Source organism: Centruroides sculpturatus, unplaced genomic scaffold (assembly GCF_000671375.1).
Source record: "Centruroides sculpturatus isolate CEXI.00-Female unplaced genomic scaffold, Cexi_2.0 scaffold6, whole genome shotgun sequence".
NCBI lineage: Eukaryota > Metazoa > Arthropoda > Arachnida > Scorpiones > Buthidae > Centruroides > Centruroides sculpturatus.
In genome coordinates, this window is record NW_019384869.1 from 1683052 (window position 1) to 1706432 (window position 23381).

General features: G+C 30.1%; 2 protein-coding genes across 4 annotated transcripts in view; both read right to left on the bottom strand.

Moving 5' to 3' along the window:
- The window catches only part of LOC111630872 (protein unc-93 homolog A-like), a 38689-nt gene extending 24363 nt beyond the window's left edge, over positions 1 to 14326 (bottom strand). The window contains exon 1 of one of the 2 annotated variants that reach the window (XM_023375032.1): positions 14284 to 14326. The gene's annotated coding sequence lies outside the window, so the exon portion shown is untranslated. Of the gene's footprint in view, positions 1 to 13196; positions 13438 to 14283 lie in introns of those variants that run through there. The other variant, XM_023375031.1, reaches the window with a different exon arrangement.
- The window catches only part of LOC111630869 (probable tRNA (uracil-O(2)-)-methyltransferase), a 43610-nt gene continuing 27569 nt past the window's right edge, over positions 7341 to 23381 (bottom strand). Inside the window, exons 8-11 of one of the 2 annotated variants that reach the window (XM_023375029.1) lie at positions 19970 to 20153; positions 19530 to 19881; positions 10751 to 10867; positions 7341 to 7586 (exon numbers count right to left, since the gene is read on the bottom strand). In XM_023375029.1, coding sequence (XP_023230797.1) covers positions 7384 to 7586; positions 10751 to 10867; positions 19530 to 19881; positions 19970 to 20153 — 856 coding nt within the window. In that variant the 3' untranslated portion in view covers positions 7341 to 7383. The remainder of the gene's footprint in view (positions 7587 to 10750; positions 10868 to 19529; positions 19882 to 19969; positions 20154 to 23381) is intronic. The other variant, XM_023375030.1, reaches the window with a different exon arrangement.

Genomic DNA, 23381 nt, shown 5'->3' on the forward strand with positions numbered 1-23381 from the left:
GTTTGTATAAATAACAAACCTCAAACAATATCCATTTTTGTGTATTTCCGTCAGTGGCCGTTGTCCAGAGGTTTCGCTATATTTACTTTTTAGGCTTTGAATTCTAAAATATCCGGAAAAGAAAGATGAAAAAAATAAATCATTTCTAGAAACAATTATATCGAGTAAATTTCGTTCGATTTCTATCCAACTAAGTCCCTGTATTTTGATATTAAAAGTTTATTTTTCTTTAAACATCGACTAACTACTAAATTTCTCTTCCGCTTACCAATCGGAGCATCTATTAATACTTTTTGATCTTGTTTCTTCAACGTTCCCATGAGAAATTCTACTTATTTTCTTCACCTCTAACGTAATTAGGTCAAAGCTTTGCTCGAATTCGACACAAACAAACTTCTTATCCAAACAAACGAGGTCGTCTCCGTATCTGACAAATGTAGAAAAATAATCTCATTGTAATTGGCTTTTTTTCCCTGATAGAACAAAATCCAAATACTCACGGATATTTTTAGAATTCTTCAAAGAAAACTGCGTTAAATCGCTTAAATTCCACGTGTCTTCCAGAAACGACTATATTTTTCTATAATTTACATTTAAAAAATCCAGCAACGAGTTGCTTAACTTTCCCGACATCGCTTGGTGGCGCCATCTGTTATGATATTTTATTTTTAAAACTTTTTATATTTTTAACTATTATAAGCATATTTTTCAACGTAGGGATGGGTTTTATAAAAAAAAAAATGTAAATCCTAATAACCAGTAAAATCGTCATTAAGTCCGACCCTACTGGAGATACGACGCACGACCTCTCTTTATCTCCTCACCCCTTCGATGTTTAACCACCAAAATTTAATAGCATCGATCCTCCTAATAAACAAACCTCCTTGCAAAACTTCAGAAATTTTCGACAAAATTCACGGGAGTTAGTAAGGTTTCAAAGAGGGTGAACAAAATCGTCAACCCCAAACACTAACGTCCATACGTAAAGAAAAAACCCCGAACTTTTATGCATTACTCGGCGTTTCGAGGTGTTCTAACTTCCTCGGGGGTCATTTTTTGACCGATTTCCACATTTTCCCTCTTTTATATATGAGAGAAAGTAAAAATTGTGTAAAATATTCACATTTGTTTTTATTAACTAAAGGTTATCTTTTCGTTAAAAATTAATTATTAGATAGGAAAAAAATATGGGAATTCGTTTGGGAGCGAGCGAATGTTTACACTTGGAAAGTCCACTTCTCTCTTGTTACCATCCATAATTAATTAGAGGATGCTACAAATTACTACTATATTTGCCTAACAAATCGATGTTACGGCAAACATTAATTATTCAAAACACTAAATAGAGATAAAAATTCTGGTCGAGTAGGTAAATAGATTAATTTCGGACGAATTTTATTTTCTTAAATTTTCAAGGACCGCTCGACGAGTCTTACATCTTTTCTCGGTTAATTCTAATAACAACGTTGGCAATTTAACCAATCATCATCGATTTTCTACTGTTTATCAATGTATTAAAAAATAAAAAATTACCAGTAGAAACCTCTAGAAAAATCCAACGTTAATGAATCGATACGACAGAACTGTCACTTATTTAGAGTGGCCAAAAGTCAGTTGACCAAAGACTGTCAGACAAAGCGCCAACGAATATGGCGCTACATCGAGGTTTGACTGAAGTTAATTATATTTTTAAAATCACCTCTCCACTAATTTTATACAATAAAAACACCGTTGTAAACGTCACAGACACACACAGACATATGGGCTATACAGCGAGGTTAACTGACTTTTGAACCACCCTTCTTATATGCACGGTTTAAATACCACAAAAATTAATTATAATTATTTTTCTAAACGTCAAATTATTAATTTATATTAAAAATTAAATTTATATATTAAAATATAGGCCTATATATAAACAAAATTTATATCTTGATAAATTAACGATTACGGGAAGAAAAATTTAAAACTTAAGTTTCCATAAAAGTATATAAGAAATTTTAATAAATATTGCTTTAAAAAATAAAAAAAAATAATTTTTAAAATTTATATTCTGTCAAAGAAAGGAACCATTTTATTTTTTCCTCTCTTTTATTACAAACGTTTCATAAATTATCTTCACTTATTTAAATATATTGTTAACCTTTAGTTACACGAATTTATATTCTTTATTTTTGAAATTCTAAAAAAAATAACAATAATTTAAAAATTAATTTCTTATTTTTTGTGTTCAATATATATATTTTTAATTATTGTATTAATGTCAACTACATGTAAATGATGCGGATGCAGTCGATATTTGACGCATTAATTTATCTAAGAAACTCCTTCTAACCGTTAATTATGCAAAAAGAAAAACTTAAAAAATAATGATAAGGTCATTTAGTTCGTGTATATTTAATATAAATTAGCGGTTCATAAATCTTTTCTACAGGAGGTGCGGGTAAACTAAACAAGCTGCACTTTAGGGCCTGGTGTTACCAGTCTGTAGCTTAGGGCCTCGTATTCTTGCGTGTCATTTGGAAGGAAAGACCCGTTTACACTACAGCTAGGGCCACGAGTCAAGTTTAGAGAATTAGTTTAATTAATAGATAATTTCAATGGAAAGTTATAGAGGGGTCTTAATCGTATAAATTTTGGGCCTATCTTAACGCATGCTCTGTATTTAGGCCCTAACTAAAGTAAAATCTCTAAAGAGCGGCCATTTTTGACAGGAAGCTCTTATTATTTTCCGTCGAAACGACGAGAAATGCAAAAAAATTCGGGTTTTTTTTTCTGTAAATATGGATGTTAGTGTATTGCTGGGGTACGATTTTGTTTGCCCTCTTTAAAACTTAATAATTTCTGCGCTTTTTGTGGAAAATTTCTGATATTTTGCCAGGAGGTTTGTTTATTAAGAGGGTCGATGCTATTAAATTTTGGCGGTTAGAGGTAGACGGGATCGTGTCATATTTCGAGTGGGGTCGGACTTAATGACGATTTTACTCGTTCTTAGCATTTACAATTCTTTATAAAACCCATCCCTACATCGAAAATTAAGCTTACGATAGTTAAAAATATAAAAAGTTTTAAAAATAAAATATCATAACAGATGACACCACCAAATGTTGCCGGAAAAGTTAAGTAACTCGTTACTGGAATTTTTTGAGGGGACAAAAATGCATAGAAAAGAACCTTCGAACAAAAAAGTAATTATCTTAAATTATTTTCACCACAACAATTTTGAAATTTAATAAAATTATTCAATCTAAGACTTATTTATTACTTCTTACAATAAATAAAATAAAATAAAATAGAAAAAATTAATTAATTTAATATTTTCATCAGCCATTAAAAAAATTTCAATTTAAAATAATGAATAAAATAAAACCTTAATTGGCATTTAGATTTTAGTTCCACATGAAAAATTTATTTAAAATTTAGTCTCATTACCAATCAACTAAAAAAAATTATTTTATTTTATTCATTAAATGATAAAATTTCATACAAAAAATTCATTAACAGATTTAATATAATTTCATCGTTTTACTCTTTCAAATATACAAAAATTAATCAATAAAATTCTTTGTTTTTTGAATTTGTTCTATTGAAAATTATTTTTAACTTTAAAAAAAAATTAATTTTTTTCCTACTCATCAGTAAGAAGATATTCATGAATTGATTAATATATTAATATATTCATTCAATTCTGTAAAGCATTTTTTATTTTCCGTGGTCAAATTTTACTCGGTGAATTATTCATTACAACTGCATAAATTCAATTATTCGAATTTAATTTCTGTGAATATTTAGTGTGGAGATAAAGAATAAAGATATTAAAAAAAACAAAGAGCTTTTACCCCCAAAGAAATTCTTACATGATGTCAGATAAGAATTTAATGTGTTTCCTGCAACTGCCTTCTTATTTGGAAGAATATTTTTTCCATTTGTCACACTTCCTAAATGATTATCTTTCGTACACTTTTTTCTCTTGAGAGAATACAATTATTATACTTTATTAAATTTATTCTTTTTTTAATACAAAGAATAAATATTCAATCAACTTTCTTGTTTTCATAATTAAATTTTTTCAAAATCCTTACATTTCAGAGAGTTTACAAGACAAATAGGTCAACGCAGGATTTTCTGCTGTCTCTCTTAAATCTTTTTAATTGAAATAAAAAATTTTATATATATTTTTATAAGAAACTTGTTTTTAATCAAGGAAAACATGTTTCAATGGGATTAAATATACTTTAGACAACCTATTAAAAATTTTTTTGGTGACTGACAAATTGATGCATCTGTTGATCAGTCACCAAAATTATATATTAACTTATATAATTGGAAAATTAAACTTTTGTTCTGTGCTTCTCTTTGTTGGTTTGATAATTAATTAAATTCTGATACTGTAAAAGAATATCTGTTAGATTTATTTGAGGTTGAATACTTGATAGTTTGTTTTTAACTCTCTCTGACCTGTAAGGCACTAAGAGGACCCTTTTTCAGCAAGCTATTATGGGTTCGACCAGGCCCACAATGGGACGGCTGGGCGAGGAGGGATGAGGGTAGGATGGGACCCGACGTGTCCGGACGGTATAAATTTCTGGGGTTTTTTAACCCGTCCAAATTTGATTCGGAGTCTCGAAGCAGTAGTCTGGCTGTTAGATAGTTGATAGTTAAAACAACAAATGTGATTAAAACTTTTATGTTTAAGTCTCTTTTAATATCTTCTACAAATTGAATGAATACACGAGGCCAAGTAGCCGAAGTGGTTACGGTGTCAACCTATCACTCTGAGGGACTTGGAATTGAATCTAGGTAATACCCCAGGACTTTCTGACTAGTGATCTGTCCTAATATATCAGATCCCATTCTTAACCATTCATCTCCATTGGGTCTGGCTGAACCTACAAAGAATTTGATTAAAAAAGGCCCTGTTAGGGCTCTTATGACAGAAAAAGTCAAAGAAAGGTATTGTAATTATTACAATCATTTTTAGAAGAATGGAAAAATACAGACAATAGCATTCCATTATGAAAGATTTATAAAGATATATATATAAGGAAGGAATGCTTTTATCTGCATTCATTTAAATATCAAAAGCAGGAATGCTGATCTTTGGGAAGTTATTTTTTCAAAAAATAAAATTTTTTAGTTATACGTTCCGTTTGTTTTTAATCAAATTCTCTTTTTATTTATAGTGACTTATACAACAATTCACTAAAACATTGTTAACAGAATAATTCTTAATAACAACTAAATTAAAATATTGATTCATAACAGATTAGAATCATGTTAACAAAATTTCATCAAAAAAATATAAATCTGGTTATTTAATTTAGAAAGAGATAAGGTGAAATTCCAAAAGATAAAAATCTTTTGGAATTTTACCTTATCTCTTTCTAAATTAGTCTATTGTGAAATCATTCACTAAACAATTTTGTATCACATGATATTCTCCACACATTCACATTTGCATACATTCAGACTAGACAATCAAAAAATTTTCAGGAATAGATTGATCACAATATATTATACCCAATCTATTATGACCACTGCATTATGAATTCGGCTGAACTTACAATAGGCATGAATGGAAGCTTCTTAATGTTTGTAGGGCAAAGAGAGTAAAAAAAAAAATAATATCAGCATAAAATTTTATTATTGTTAGTTTTATGAAATGTATCTTATTTGATTAATACCAATGCTAGTATTATGCCGGACCAAGATCAAGGCATAGCTACAGAAAAAACTGTTTATATGTCATTTGGCTGCCATTTACAAATTGCAAAACTATACGTTCCCACTGGTGTCCATCTGTCAGTTGTCTGTCCTTCCTTAATTAACCTCCAGAATGGTTAGATAGATGACTGGCATGACTCTACTGTTATCAGGAAAGGTATGATGTACAGGGGCAAGAATTTACTAAAATGAAGAACATTCATTTTAAATTAAATACATTAAAAATACTGTATGATAACACACTGCAGCCCAGCATTGTGACATTATCACAATAAATAATTGCTCATTTGTGTACGTTTCTGTATTTAAGAATTTCTTGACTATACAATGTATTTAGTATGGCAATTTTCTGTAATGTGGTGCACATGTGAAATCCTAGTTTCTAGATTTTGTGTAGTGTACGTGGTATGATGCTGTGCTGAAAAAAAAATTATTGGCATGAAAATTATCTTACCTCTTCTCCAAAGGCACTTTATTTTGTGGGCAAGTTCTGAGTATTTACTAATTTTTTCAGTGTATATATTTTGTATATTGTGGATGTTTGGTACAGCTGTCTATAATGTACATGATTTTGGTTTTGTTTGTAAATGAATGTGATGTCTGCTATGTTATGATCATGGCTCAATCATAGTATATTTTGTGCGCATTGTTTTTTATGATTGTCTCAAGTGTGAATTTGTAATATGATTTCTGGGTGTGTAATAGCTTGCAATTGTATGCAAGCTTTTAATAATTTACATTTGGTATTTGATTTGATATAAGTAATTTGTTTGTAATAAAAAATTGCAACCCAATGATGTGATGTTTAGTTTTATGCATTATGCGATCATGTATGATCTATACAACAGCGAGTGTTTTGTCTTTTATGAGGATAAATTGGGACTATGTAGGGTATAAAGTTCTATTACCATTACTGGAATTCTGGACTTCTGTCCAGAATTCCAGTAATGGTAATAGAACTTTATACCCTACATAGTCCCAATTTATGTTTCTTTCTCTAGATATTCTCCTCCACACAATGACACTTCTCCCATCATTTAGGCAATGATGGAGGAGATAAATGGACTTGGTTGGAAAAATCTGAATCACCTGGCTTACAATCTGGATCTTTCAGTATGCAACTATCACCTATTTGGCCCTTTGAAAAAAGCCTTAAGACATGAGCCAAAATACTGTACTTTTATGGGTATATTGTTGCCAAAACAATGAGAGAAATGTCATCACTTGAAGGGAGTACTTACAGATTTTATTCTTTTAATTTGGTAACTAAATTGACAAATATTATTTTTTTTCACATTATACACTTTTCCAAATGCATTTAATAAAATGATTAAACATTTCTCTTATTCTAAAATCAATTCTAAATAATTTTCATAATCTATTGAAATTTCTAAATATCAATATGAGCTTAAATCTATGAATGACATTCCCATTTCTTTTAATCATCTCATAAATAAAGAAAATTTTGCAAATATTAATAAATTAAAATTTATGTTTATTTGAAAATTAAAAGCAATATAATTTGATATATTTTATAGATTTTAATTTAGCAACAATAAACAGTTATAATTAAAATATGTTATGTATACAACTATTTATGTTTAATAAAATTTCATGGGCTTTTCAAAAAAATATCACTTTATATTATACACATTTCTTTTATATAGGACAAGAGATTTCTTCTTGATGAAGAAAAGTGCAGTCTTCATCCAATAGTGGGCATCCCTGAGGATGATTGAAATGGAACCAACACAGTTTGGTTTTAAATTTTGGTTCTTTTCCTTTCTTTTTTTTAGATTTTGACAAGTAATTGGCACTTGTTTTCTTAGTCGGAACTGTCATGGACACTTTATCTTTAATCACTAAAAATAAGAATAAGTAATTATAATTAAAATGAAAGATTATATTTGCAAAGTAGTGAAGATCACAGTTTTTTAAGTTCTTTTAAATGCAAAAGTCTGTGCTATTATGGTAGGAATACAATTACTCATTGATCAGAAATTATTTATAAAAATTACATTTATTATATTTTTAATATATTAAAAAATTCATACTCTCTTGTTTCTTAAACAATTCTTAAATATTGAAGAGAAATGAATTAACATACAAAAATGAGGTCACAAAAATAAAACTATATTAATACTTGAAAAATAAGTTAAAATGTATTAATTATTAATATTATTAATTACATAAACAAGCTTGTCTTTTAAATAGATAACTAAATGGTTGTTCTTATTTATTTTTAAATCTGCACAACATTTATTAATAGAATGAAATAATTTGATAATTCTATTTTGCGGATTTATTTAGATTTTAGGTTTAGGTTTACTTGGTTACAGCAATGTGACATGCAGACAATCTGCCTAGGGAGGAATACCTCCTGGGAGGTCTTTTAAGGGAATCCAGCCTCTATTTAGGTGTTACTAACATGAAGAAAACCTGAAAGACTCCATGTGATGAGGCACAAATCCACAACCAATGTTCCTTCTAGCCTGCGCGGTTGCACACTGCTCAAATTGTTGCTGCGCGGGTGAGCATGCACACCTATTTGAATTGTTGTTTACTTATTTCTCACTCTGTCTGCAACATGATTATTGCTGCATATATTTCGATTAAATACATTAAGTCATTGAAAGATAATATTTCGTATAAAAGTATGTTTTAAAATGAATTTTAATCTCTACTTTATAATTCATTATTTTAATTTTTTTAGAAAAAAATAAGATTATATATATATATGCTCAGAAAAATTTTTTTGCTCAGAATCTGCTCAGCAAAACTTTTTTTTGCTCAGAGAAGTATATGTTCCACTCATCGACAAAAAAATTAGAGGGAACATTGTCCACAACCACCAGTGTTTAGTGGTTTTATTCAATTGGCCACTGGTTTGTGAATTGTTAACTTTGTCCCTTAAAAGAATAATGTTTCTGGGATAAATTAAATTTACTTTGTGAGGGACGAACAGACCTACAATAAAGTGTTATTTTAAATTTTAATTATTGGGAAATTCAATCATCTAAATTCGAGCGTTTTATCAAGTTAGGCTAAAAGCCATAAAAAAATTATTTCCCACGAAGTTGGTTCCTTGTTGATCCAGCTAGTCAGTGATGTGTCACCCGGAACTTTCGATAGAGTGCCCATATTGGACGCCAGACCATTAACAACAACCTCCTGATCTCCTGGGAAAAACCCAAGAGAAAAAACAAGAGAAAATGGAAAAAACACCCAAGGTCAGTCATCTTTTAATGTCCGTCCACCAAAGTCATCCTCCAGGATTAATACTGTGACCAAGACTCCAGGATTAATACCGTACCTCTTTAAATTAAGGATATCATCCCCACTTCAGTGCCTTCACACTTCCTGTTAACAGACAAGACCCAGAACTATTTTGAGCGAACATTCCATCAGCGGTGTCATCTGACCACAGATCTTCGACCCAAAAGAAAGGTATTTATCAACCCGTGATTCGTTTGTAAACTCTCTCTCTTGAACGGCCTAGTATAATTAGGGGCTATGCCAGAAATTGAATATATCTGTATTTTCTTTTGTTATAATTAAAATTGTTATTTATTTGTTACTATGGAGTCCGAGTAAGTCACTTCCTCATCTCTCTCCTCACCTCTACTCCGAATCCAACCGCTCACCCGCTACCGCTTGCGTGACGTAAAGTCACGATTTCTGAGTCCGGTGAGACTCGGTGGTGTCACATCCTGACGTGGTGTCAAAGAGACACTGACCCTACGGTCACAACTTAAAGACATAAAATATCTAGTACATATGACATGACCAAGAAGGCCGATGCAATTTAGGCTTAAGCCTACCAGTCTGCCCAGAATTAAATCTGGGTATGACACTCAAGGAAATTTTTAGTCAGTGAGTCCCATCCCTCACCACTATTCATGATGGGTACAATTAAAAGGCTACTTTAGTGCCCACAAGACAGAACAGGTAAAAAATAAAGTATAAGGTGCATATATTATTTCAAATTTAAGATGCACCCCAAATTTAAATTTAAGATTTTCAGGAAAAAATTAAATGATTAGAAATAGAAAAGAAGTTTAATCGATGCTTTCTCATCACCTCCCAACCTAATATCTCGATTTCATCCGTTCAATATAGAACAGAACAAAGAAGTTAGGCAGTCGTTGCCAGTCCCTCAAAGGTATATCATCCCCTATCTAGGGCCTATTCCAATTCCAATGGATACACTTCATTATTGTGCACCTAGTTCTTGTGAATACTCAGTTAAACGTATATTTCCTTATCTACGGATACGCCTTTTTTTTGAAGACAAACTCTAATTCAGAAGACCAAGATACTCCAGAGCGATCCAGAGAACCTCTCAACAAACAGTACCAGACTGTTGCCTAACATCATCATTATCCCAAGGTATTTATTGCCATGTGCATCTCCTGTAAACTCTCTTTCTCGAAACACAACATTAGGCCTAGCTATCCCTATTGATGCCCTGTATGATCACAAATTTCTTGTCTATTACAAATAAACGTTGTTTCGTTAACGAGGCCTCTGCGTGAGTCACTTCCGAAGCGCTGTCTCTCACTCCATCCCAAACCCGACTGCTCGCTTAACCTATTTCAGAAGTGCCGCGGCTTCCGTGTCAACCGAGACGCGATGGTGTCAATCCTGACAATGCATCGAAGATGTGCCAACCCCCAGTCACATTTCCAGTCATATTCAACAGGTATCATTTTTACATGATACAGTTTTCAGTTATTGTCAACTGAAAATGGCATTTGACTTTCTTCCTGTATTCATTTAGCTACAGAAATTTAGGTTTCAAATATTTTTATTTCCTTACATTATTTATATTCAGCTGAACAGCTGAATTGTCACTCTGTTTAAGCAGTAAATAGTTACCTTTGTTCTAAAACTTCCTTAACTAACATAATAAACATTATGCAAGGTATAATACAAAATTTTCCTTCTGTTATTTTACAAAATAATGATTTTAAGATTTTTTAGTTGACAAAGAATATCTTAAACTTAAAGAAAGAAAAATATTTACCTGAAAAAATATGTCTATGATTTTTTAATAAAGTTTGAAGGCCACCATATTGACTTTTTAATTTTTTTAATAATTCTGGGTCTAACGAGGAAGCTAAATCTTTAATTGTCATCTCCCCTAAATATAAAAAAAAAATCAAAATATTTCATTCCAGTAAATTAATTATCAAAATAACTTATTTCATGTAAAAATAAAAACTACATATATTAAAAATAATAAAAATATTAAACCTCTAACAAGTAAGCTATTAGTTGAACCAATGGCACCAATATATCCATGTCAAACAACCTATGAAAATTCTAAAAATCTAAGTCAAATATAAACCTGGATTTTCAAGTGCTGCAGACTGACACCTTTACCAATTCAGCACTGCTGTCTTTGTGAAATATTTAATGACACAATTAATTAATTTTGCAATTTTATTCAATTCAATAATAATCGTTAACATGATAAAAAAAGTTTTTTTTAGGTCAAAAGAATGATTTCCTGTTGTATAAATTCTATGATATAAAAGTATGGTAAATAATTATGCATAATACCTTACAACACTAATTTCATTTATGGCATTGTATATTATTTATATCAGTGATTCTCAAACTTTTTCGATCCACCGCCCCCTTTGTTCCATAAAGTTATATCCAANACTTTTCCATTAAAGTAATGATTGCAACCGAGAATACTAAACGGTTCATTATAGTCAGAATAGAGAATCCCCGGAGCTTGGTGAAATTTCTAGAAAATCCGAATAATGTAATCAAAGATAAGAGTTAAGACGATTCAATTGGAAGAAATCTCCCCGCAGAAAATAAAAGAAAAACATCAAAAATTGAATATAAAAAATAAAATCGAAAAACAATTGGAATATCGAACGACACGAGTTTAATTTTTCAAAGTAAAAAACAAAAGAGACGGCGTGGCCGAGTAAAGGATTTAGCTGCGAGCATCGAGAGAGATAAAAATAAAGGGGAGAAGATTGATTCCATCCATCGATTTTTAGCTTTAATTTCCAATATTCGTTTTATTGACGTTAGTGTGATGGATGTTGACAAGAGTACGACAATATTAATCGAAGTTAGTGGAACGTTAAGCAAATTAGGCGAATTTGCATTAGAGATTAGTTAAACAGATATTGGCCTTCGCCTGGACTAAAAAACAAAATCCTTTTATTTTCCTTTTAAATACGTATAAAGGCTCGAAAAACAATTCGGACGTTGCGGCCGATACGAAGCTCGTAAGATAAAAAAAGGCTCGTAATATAAGAAGACCGATACGAGGTAAAAAGGCTAACGGAAGGCTCGTTGGATAAAAATGCCAATGCGAGATAATATAAGCCGAATTGGCTAATCTAATTTAAGGCTTATTAAATACGAGGCTTCTATTTTAGATCTTGCGTTGTTGTTTATATTAAAAAAACAATGCTGGATCTAAAATAAAAAGATAAGACGGCCAATACGAAGTAAGGAAACCGATATAAGGCTTATAAGATAAAAAAGGCCGGTATAAGAATTAAAAAAAAGACTCAAAAATACAGTTATAACGTAAAGGCTAACGTAAAGCCTAGGCCTTAAAAAGAAGCCATAAGGCAAATAAAAGCCTTTAAAAAAATACAATTTTTAAGGAAGAAAAACATTTTTGTCAGGAGGAAAAAAAAGAAAATTTTTAAAAATTCGCTCTTTCTTGGCATCAAAATTCACTTCAGTTTTTAGAATTTTAACTTAATTCTTTTTTATTATTATTTGTTTTTATTAAAGGAAAATAAAATAAAATTTTTTCTAAAATAACATTTATTTAATAATCTCGATCTAACTTTTATTATTATTTTTTCTTTTTTAGACTATCCCAATACGTTAGTCGAATAATATTAACAGCTTCTTTCTCTATTGATAAAAGTAAAATAAAATCTCCTTCCAAATAACCCTAGAAGAAATGTAAACTTGTTTATTTACATCAAAGACATTAAAAAATAATGTATAAAATAATTGTCTCGTATGAAAATAAAGATGAATTTAATGAATTTCCACGTTTTAAATTAAAAATAAACAAATTACGATTAAAATAATTCAATTAAGCATCCTTTAAAGTAGGTTAGAAAGACGATTTAAGGACGACGTGGTGTGTCGTTTCCCAACCATTTTTACACTCGGTACAGTGACATTATTAAAATAAATTCAGTCTTCACCCTCGAGGGGTTCGCGACCTACCAGTTGAGAAGCGAATTTCTTACAGATTTCAAACGTAGGAGACGTAAAAATAACAAATCAAAGGGAGAAAACATGAAATTCCGTGTACGAAAAACAGCTGATTTTTAAATTCGTACCTCCGTTTTCTAAGATTATGAAAAGTCCCAAGCGCGATTTCGTTAACGAACCGATAAAATTGGTCATTCTTAATAATTATAATCAAGAAAATCGATAATTAAAGGCGATAATTTGATTAGAATGCTTACCTATAGGAGTTAAGCTGGTAGGAGAAGCACATGGCGAGATCGTGTAGCTCGGGTCCTTCGCTCGACTGAATGCGTGACGGACATCACGCATGCGTCATATATGAATAACTCCTCTCAGGTACAGGTATCACCTTGATCTCTATTTCCGTGCAGATAACTTAAGTGATAGCAAGAACATTCTAATATTTCAAACTCGAATTAAAGTCGCGCATCCCTCTCTTCTCCCTCTTCCCAATTTTAAGTTTCGTGCTAAAAAAAAACCCTTAAAAATCCCCACTCGTGAATAATTATAAAGATAATATAATGAATAAATGTATTTTTTGAGATATTCGTTAAAAAAACACACATTTTGTTCTTCTTCATCCCAAGGGCGAATTGCTAAAGAGTAGGAAGCAATCGAACTAACCATATTTCTTATTCAGTACATTTGGGTAGAAGAAAGTAGATCCATTTATCTTGCTAATAAACAAAGAAGACATCAAAGAATACCGCTCCTTTACTATATCTTCATTTATAAAACATACACAGACTTTGTTATTTATTAAAATACATGGAAACACCTTGGAGTCAGCTCCCAGAAACTCCTAATTTCTACTAAAAATTTTAATTCTTTATCGTCGAAAGTAGTATTATTTGTTAGAAAATTGCGTAAATTTAGAAAATCTCAAAATTTTCTACCCGATACGTGTTTAATTAGAAGAAAATCTCGAGATGGCAAACAGTAAACACGAATTTCCTCTGTTTACGTTGAAAGCCACTGATATAATATTGATTTCTCTCCACTTAAATAATATAAAAATACATATAATTTAGTAAAATATCGTAGTATTATGTAGAGCAAAGCGTTTTATCTTCTAAAAATACACAATTTTAAACGCGTTTATTGACTGCTGATCTTAATTAAGTTCCTATGTTAACGGAATGTTTGGTCGTTCCTTAACCACACCCATTGTTGGGTCATTGAACCTTATCATTGATAGGGTACATCGATTCGTTTTTAACACGATAATGTTCCAAAAAAAAGTTATTTTGATAGATTTTATCCAATTTTACATCGATTTAAGTTTAAAACACTTAAAAAAAATACCATTTTGAAAGATTCCATCGTGGTGTTTCCGATACAAACGACGCAGAATAGAGAATCCCCGGAGCTTGGTGAAATTTCTAGAAAATCCGAATAATGTAATCAAAGATAAGAGTTAAGACGATTCAATTGGAAGAAATCTCCCCGCAGAAAATAAAAGAAAAACATCAAAAATTGAATATAAAAAATAAAATCGAAAAACAATTGGAATATCGAACGACACGAGTTTAATTTTTCAAAGTAAAAAACAAAAGAGACGGCGTGGCCGAGTAAAGGATTTAGCTGCGAGCATCGAGAGAGATAAAAATAAAGGGGAGAAGATTGATTCCATCCATCGATTTTTAGCTTTAATTTCCAATATTCGTTTTATTGACGTTAGTGTGATGGATGTTGACAAGAGTACGACAATATTAATCGAAGTTAGTGGAACGTTAAGCAAATTAGGCGAATTTGCATTAGAGATTAGTTAAACAGATATTGGCCTTCGCCTGGACTAAAAAACAAAATCCTTTTATTTTCCTTTTAAATACGTATAAAGGCTCGAAAAACAATTCGGACGTTGCGGCCGATACGAAGCTCGTAAGATAAAAAAAGGCTCGTAATATAAGAAGACCGATACGAGGTAAAAAGGCTAACGGAAGGCTCGTTGGATAAAAATGCCAATGCGAGATAATATAAGCCGAATTGGCTAATCTAATTTAAGGCTTATTAAATACGAGGCTTCTATTTTAGATCTTGCGTTGTTGTTTATATTAAAAAAACAATGCTGGATCTAAAATAAAAAGATAAGACGGCCAATACGAAGTAAGGAAACCGATATAAGGCTTATAAGATAAAAAAGGCCGGTATAAGAATTAAAAAAAAGACTCAAAAATACAGTTATAACGTAAAGGCTAACGTAAAGCCTAGGCCTTAAAAAGAAGCCATAAGGCAAATAAAAGCCTTTAAAAAAATACAATTTTTAAGGAAGAAAAACATTTTTGTCAGGAGGAAAAAAAAGAAAATTTTTAAAAATTCGCTCTTTCTTGGCATCAAAATTCACTTCAGTTTTTAGAATTTTAACTTAATTCTTTTTTATTATTATTTGTTTTTATTAAAGGAAAATAAAATAAAATTTTTTCTAAAATAACATTTATTTAATAATCTCGATCTAACTTTTATTATTATTTTTTCTTTTTTAGACTATCCCAATACGTTAGTCGAATAATATTAACAGCTTCTTTCTCTATTGATAAAAGTAAAATAAAATCTCCTTCCAAATAACCCTAGAAGAAATGTAAACTTGTTTATTTACATCAAAGACATTAAAAAATAATGTATAAAATAATTGTCTCGTATGAAAATAAAGATGAATTTAATGAATTTCCACGTTTTAAATTAAAAATAAACAAATTACGATTAAAATAATTNCCTTACTGTACATTGTTCTCATCATCTGGAAACCATTAAACGCAATGTTTCCTCTTATCAGCCCCAATTTTGCCTTTGGTCACCGTTCAATACCCTGCCTCTATCATAGATCTATTCATCGCGCCAGAAGGGGGCGTTATTGCTTACTTTGAGAAACGCTGAGCTAAAATAAAAGTCAATGTGTTAGAAATATTCAAGTTGTGACCTTCAATAAAAAATAAAAAATATATAAAATGTCAACATTTTATATATATTCCATCGAATTTTTATATATAGAATTTGTCTGCCGTCGCCCCTCTATATTTCCTTAACGCCCCCCAATTCTGTTTGAGCCTTCTACTGCCCCCCTGAAAGCCTGCCGCGCCCACAAAGGGGCGTTATCGCCTACTTTGAAAAACGCTGATTTATATATTTCACACCTTGACACAAAAATCTTTAAACATGCAGCCTTTTTATTCACTTTTCTAACGTTTTCGGCCAGTTTGATTTGCCTTCCTTGGGAACAGAAAAATCCGAATGATTCTGATTTCTATAACAAAATTTGAAAAAGAACTATACTATTGGATTGTTCGGAAAGTAATTTCGTTTTTTTTACCACTAGACAGATTAGTTGCATTTTTCCCGCCATTTTCATTCTAAACCGTATTATCATTATATATTTTGACAGCTAGCATTTTAAGGCTTATTTGTAAAAAATTTTGTTTGATTTTGTGCAATTGTTTATTTTTTGTGTCCCATCAAATATGGAAGATTTAAAGCAGCATTTTCGCCATATTTTGCTCTTCTATTACCGAAAAGGTAAGAATGCTGTTCAAGTGAGAAAAAAATTGTGTGATGTATATGAAGATGTATTGACAGAATGACAGTGCCAAAACTAGTTTACAAAATTTTGTTCTGGCAATTTCAATATTGAAGATGCACCACGTTCTGGATGGCCAATTGAGCCAATGATAAAGGTATCGATTGAAGCAAACTGCCGAATAACAACACGTGAAATCACTGAGAGATTAAATTTGTCAAATTGAACCGTTTATGATTACTTGAAACAAATTGGTTTTGTTTCAAAGCTTGATATAGGGTTTCACATGTTCTTAAAGAGAAATGCTCTCTTTGGGGGGATTTTGAGGAAATTTTTTTATGGAGCTTTTACCAGACAATTTAACAATTGATTCAAAAGTGTACTGCCTTCAAGCAAACAAATTGAGTAATATCATCAAACAGAAAAGGCGGCCAGAATTGATCAACAAAACAGGCGGCCAGAATTGATCAACAAAACAGGTGTAGTGTTTTACCACGATAATATCAAATTTCACACAAGTTTGGTAACTCGTCAGAAACTGTTATAACTTAGATGGGACGTGCTATCGCACCAAACATACTCGCCAGATGGAGCACACTCAGATTATTATTTGTTCCGGTCTATACAATTTTTTTTAACTGTAAGACATTTACTTGAAATAACAATGTCAAAAATCACTTGGATCAGTTTTTTGTAAGCACGATCAAAACTTTTATGAATGTGAAATCATGCTACTACCAGAAACGATGACAACTAATATTTGATCAAAATGGCCGATATATAATTCAATAAAATATTTATTTATTATAAAAATATTGTGTTTTTTTCAACTGAAAAAAACGAAATTACTTTCCAAATAACCCAATACATTGGAGCCACAGGGAGGTCATTGAAAAAAAGGCTAAAAGAGCATAAAAGGAATGTGCAGAAAGAGCATCCAGTCACCACACTAACAACGTATGTTATGACAGACCCGACAGAAGTCACAGTGGACTGGGAAAGAGCTAAAATAATACAAAAGATCCAGGATAAGAGACACCTGAAATATGCAGAAGCATGGCAGAAACATAAGACAAACCAGGAAGGATTAGCAATAAAGTTCAGAGAGTCGAGTAAAGTCTCAGCGGCTTGGAGAGCAGGCATAATATGAATAATCTATTATAAAAAAGGGACAAACAGCAGACACAATGGTGGCCTTCTCTATATTAGCAGTTGTGTTAATGTATTTTTGCATTTATTTACTTATTTGTTTTATTTATTTAGTTATTTATTCAGGTATTATATGTATGTATAGTTTATGTATATAGTGGTACAAGTAACCAATATAGATTGTAATTCTTTATGTACGAGCTTGCACACTAGACATATAAGAAAATTCAAAGTTTAAAAAGTTCCAAAACAAATGTCATTATAGAAATTGGAATCATTCAATTTTTCTGTTCCCGAGGGAGGCCATTCAAACTAACCAAAAACGTTAGAAAAGTGAATAAAAAGGCCAGATGTTTTAAGGTTTTTGTGTCGAGGTGTTAGTATTAGTTGAATGCAGTTACAGAAGAGTTTTATATACAGTGGTACCTCAGGATACGAACGCCCCAGCATACGAAATTTTCAGGATACAACACGAAATTCGAACATATTTTTGCTCCACGATATGAACAAAAACTCACCATACGACGTTACATTAGTTCGCAGCGCCATTTTTTATTCACTTCTGTTCTTCGATCTCAGTCCGCTTGTTTGCTTCGTCGTGGAAGGATCTCGCTCGCTAAAGGAAATCATGATGTATTATCAGAAAGTGACTGATTTTATTGAAAAGAAACATCCCGAAAAGGTTCACACTGGCCGTATTGCTGCTCGGAGTAATGACATTTGCCTAACTCATTTTAGAAACATTTTAAAAAGTAGGCAAAGCCAAACGTCTTTGAATAGGTATTTTACCAAGTGACCTTTATCCAGTGAAAGTGCTGGTGGAAGTGAAGGAAAGAAAGCAAAATGCAGTGAATAAAAATTAAAAAAATATATAAAACAACGCTAATTTTTTAAATCTTTTCTAAGTTATTTTTAAGTTATTGTTATATTATGTTATGTAAGTTAAGTTTTAGTATCATTTCCCTTCTCCCTCTCTTCCGCCACCAGTTTACACCTCCACCGTGGTCTATCCTCAAAGGTAAAATGCGAATAAAACTACATTTTTTTTTAAATCAATTATTATTCTATTACGGTTATTTATACATTTACAACTACAAAATGCATTTTTCAGTGTTTTCCTTATTATAGTTATTATTTCTTTAATGTATTACTTAGCTTTAATTTGAGTGTGTTTTTCGTATTGGAACGAATTATTTGGTTTTACATGTAATCGTATGGGAAAAAATGATTCACCTTACGACATTTTCATGATACGATCTCAGTGTCGGAACGGATTAATTTCGTATCCTGAGGTACCACTGTATTTCAAATAGTAAATCTGTTAAATACTATAACATTCTTCTTTAATTTCATATGATATGATAAATAAAACATCTTTATATTATGGGTGATCCTTAATTTTCAAAATACATTCCAAAAAGTTTACTTCCAAGGAATAGAATTGGCAATTCTGTCAACCAGCCATACTTGTTTCTGCCCTGTTAAGTGTCATGAAAAACATTCAAAAACTTAAATATTCATTTAGAATGAACTCAATGGATAACATTTGAAACTCTATATAAATAAATCAGTAATGTATACTGATGAGTCACTCAGTCATCATCAATTTCCAGCATCACCAAGTCTACTCTACACTGGCAAACTTTCCATTTGATTACCCTGTAGCTTCACAAAGATGTTAAAATATTGCATGTATCAGAAATCAAAATATAAACTCTAGTTATGTTACTAAAATTTATATTTTCCATCTTCAGTTCAAATTAATTTGTTGTTTTCATTTAAACTAAAGATGAACAACTAAAAACTGTAAACTTAACTACTTAATTATGCTTTATTCTATAATATGCATGAACATAAAGTGATTTATAAATATTTAACAAAAAATACATACCTCCTCTATTCCAATGAATTTGATTGTCGTTAGTTGAAACAGTAATAAAACAACATTGTAAATTTAACAGTAAACTTGCTAATTGTTTAACTACATCATCTATATAATTTTGATCCAGAGTACTGCAGTTACATACTTCTTGATTCCTGTTGCGAGGCCGAAACCCAGAAATCCAGTTATGTTGAATCTCGTCGGTCGGAAGATTTTTATCACATAATTTAGAAACTTCTTTAACTTTCCCAGAATTATTTGCATTTTGTTTGAGAAATTTATTTATGTATGCAGTTCTTTGAAAATCAATTTCACTTTCTTTTGATGATGAATAGGTACGAGACAGGCAAACAAAACATAACTGAAATAAATAAATGTATAAAAGTATTATATTTATATACAGTACATATTATAGAATTATAAAATATAAATATATTTTTTTAACTAACTCTTTTTGTAGATGGAATTCTTAATTTATCTTCCTTTACTTCGAAACCCATTTTCTCACATACTTCTTGTATAAAATAGAGATAAGACTGATACTGACTACAACCAGCATGTGTTCTGTGATATTTTCCTTCAAAACTGTACGGACAACATGGTAAAAGAAATATTCTCATACGATAGGAGGACCTAGAAGTATTCATACAACATAATAAATACTGATTATTAATTAATTATTAAATTATTAATAATCATCTAAGCAAATTTAAAACTTAACTAATTATAAAAGAAACAATTATATTAATCAATCAATAATAATTAATAACATAAAAATTTTATTAATTAATAAGGATGTTCTAATTACATATCACATTAGAAGCCAGGTTCTAACTTAAATAATTGTCTGAAATTTTTATTGTTTAATGTTATACAATGTAAAAATGACAAGTGACAGTCATCTCTGTTGAATTCTGATGTTTGTTTTTTAAAAACAATACAAATGAGCATTAAAATCCTAATATCATGTAAAATGATCTTTTTTGCTCTTCATTTATTGAATAGATGAAGAAAAAGATGAATACTAATTAAATATTTAAAATGTATAAAAACAAAGCAAGCTTAATTAAGTAACATGAATAAACAATTAATTGAACACTTAATTAAATTATATCAAAAGAAAATAACTGTGAATGTTAAATCCAGAAATTATCCTAACCATTTGGTAAAATCATAACTTATTAACAATTTAATCAACAAATTATTGATTTTTATTAAATTTAATATATTTATAAACAACAAATTATTATTTAATAATTTATAAACTCTAACTTCAAATAATTTCTAATTAAAAAATTCTAATGCACGAAGGAGTTGGTGTTGACTAACATTTTTATGATTGTATTTTGTATAAAATCTTTAATTTTTATATATTATGTTTAATTTAATGTATTTGTAAAAATTTTTGTTTCATATTCAAATGTATTTGAAATAATGCTAAATGTATATTTAAATTTGATTCAGTTTTAAAGTGAAAGTTAAGATCTAGCCTGACAATGGCCAAATGTTTAATACCAGCAAATATTCAGTGAAAACATTTATCAATATTAAAGTTTTCTGTTGATTTTATATTTCTGTTCTATCACTGTTTATTATTGTATTGTATAATCTATCGATCATAAATGAGTTTTTTCTATTAGTTACATTCCTCTTATTTATTACATTGGCACAGTAAATCCTACCAACTTTGGACTTTACATAACTTGAACAAACTTTTTCAAAAAATTGTACAGTAATTTGAAATTTCTTGACAATAGAAAAATTATTATTAACAAGTAATTACAATTATAATGAAATTATAATTAATGAGTGTTTTCAATACCTGGAAGTATTTGAGACACCATATATTATTACTATAGTCAATCATTTACTAAAGACTGTATATTGCATTGTCATAAAATTTTTTGAGCTCATTTCTGTAATAATAAATTCAGTATAACCTTTTATTAGGTTATACTGCTGAATTTAAAGCTCAGTAAAACTGTATAGTGCTGATTGATAAATTACTCTACTATATAACCACTTATTGTTTTCCGTGTCATTGGAGAAAACACCCTGCTAACCCTGAGTTAGTGGGATGTAACAGCCAAGTTTATGAAAGTTTATGAAAGAACAGACTTTTGTAAACTTGGACCACTTTTACCCCTTATTAATTCAAGTTAAAGGAAATATACTATATTTTGGTTTAAATTTGTTTCCTCTAATGTTTAAAATTCTTAATATGATTCATATTTTGTTATAACTCTTCCTTCTTTATTAATTTTGAATAAGTACAATGTCATTACAATGCATTTCTTTAAATATACAATAACTCACATCACGTTTTCTCATAAGGGATCAGCAGAACCATTGTGTCTTGTTTGATCTTAATATGTTGAGTCCCATTCTCACCACTTGCCGAGTGCACGATAGGCACGAAAAATTTTCTGATTTGTATGCATGAAAAGCACAATTTAGACAATTTAAAAAAGAAAACAGCATAAATTTTATTTTCAGAAATTAAATTTATTCACAACATAAGTTCGCACTAGTGTTGCTTTTAATCCTGTAATTGGGCTAACTATTCTTTGTAAATATTGGATTTGTAATTTAGAATTGTATAAATTCAAGGAATAAATAAAGCCAAAGAAGCAGAATGTATTTATTTACACAGAAATAATAGAGAAAACTATTGAATCAAATATAAAATTCTATAACAATTTATAGAATATAAATGTAAAATATTTAGATACCATTAAATAAAATAATAAGTTTAAATATTAACCAATTATGAAACATTTATAATCAGAAAATTAAATATTTAAACTTCTTTGAATACAATAATAAAAATACATAAAATCTTTTCTACTTTTTTAAAACTGAAATATTTTTCATTGTTAAATAAACTAAAAAATGATTCCAATCTAATTTCATTAACTCAATGGGCATTGGATGACAATATAACAACATACAGACAAATCAATTTCAATTTTTGAAAACCAAATTCTACTTTCCTCTCAGATTTCTTGAACTGTACATATAAATAAGGTTCCTACTGTAATTGTTGTTTTAAATTCTATGATTTTCTCTGTCTTCCCCTGGCCAATTTTCTACATATTCCCCAATCCTCACGTCCTTTACAGTATGGCACATTAACAAAATAAAACATAATTTGACTTACTATGCACATACACTATCACCTCTCCAACTTTTTAATTAGTTATTTTTTCTAATTAACAGTTATATATTTTTTATAATTGCCAAATTATTAAAACTAAAAATAAAATGCTTTATTAAATTAAATTAGTTTATCCTGTTATTAATTCACGTAGAAACATAACCAAATAACCGCCTAAATTATTGGGCTATAACTCCGCTAACATTCAATATTAATTAATGATTAATACTAAATACAGTAGAACCTCGATTATCCGGACCTCTATTATCTGGATTTTCGATTATCCGGATTGTCAAAATAAACAAAAATTTTACAAATTTGCTGATTTGCACTTGGCGAATTACGATACTGTTTATGTACATGATGGAATGCATAACTTTTTTTGTTTCAACAACATCTCACCCGGCACAGTGGTCGTAAACTCTTAAATATATTTTACGTAGTAATAAAACTTGACATACGTATTTATAAATAATTTATATTCAAATTACATCATTTCTATGACCAAGGGCAGCATATGGGCAACGTTGGCCACCACCTATGCCTCGCGGTCCGAAAGGCCTCGCACTTTGCGTTTATGCATTACTTAAAAGCTGCAAATGTGACGAAAAAATTTTACTCATCATAAAACGATAAATAGTTTGTCAAATTTTTATTCATAAAAATGCAGTTTCAACTGCTTTTTATTTTATAAAATCCGTCTT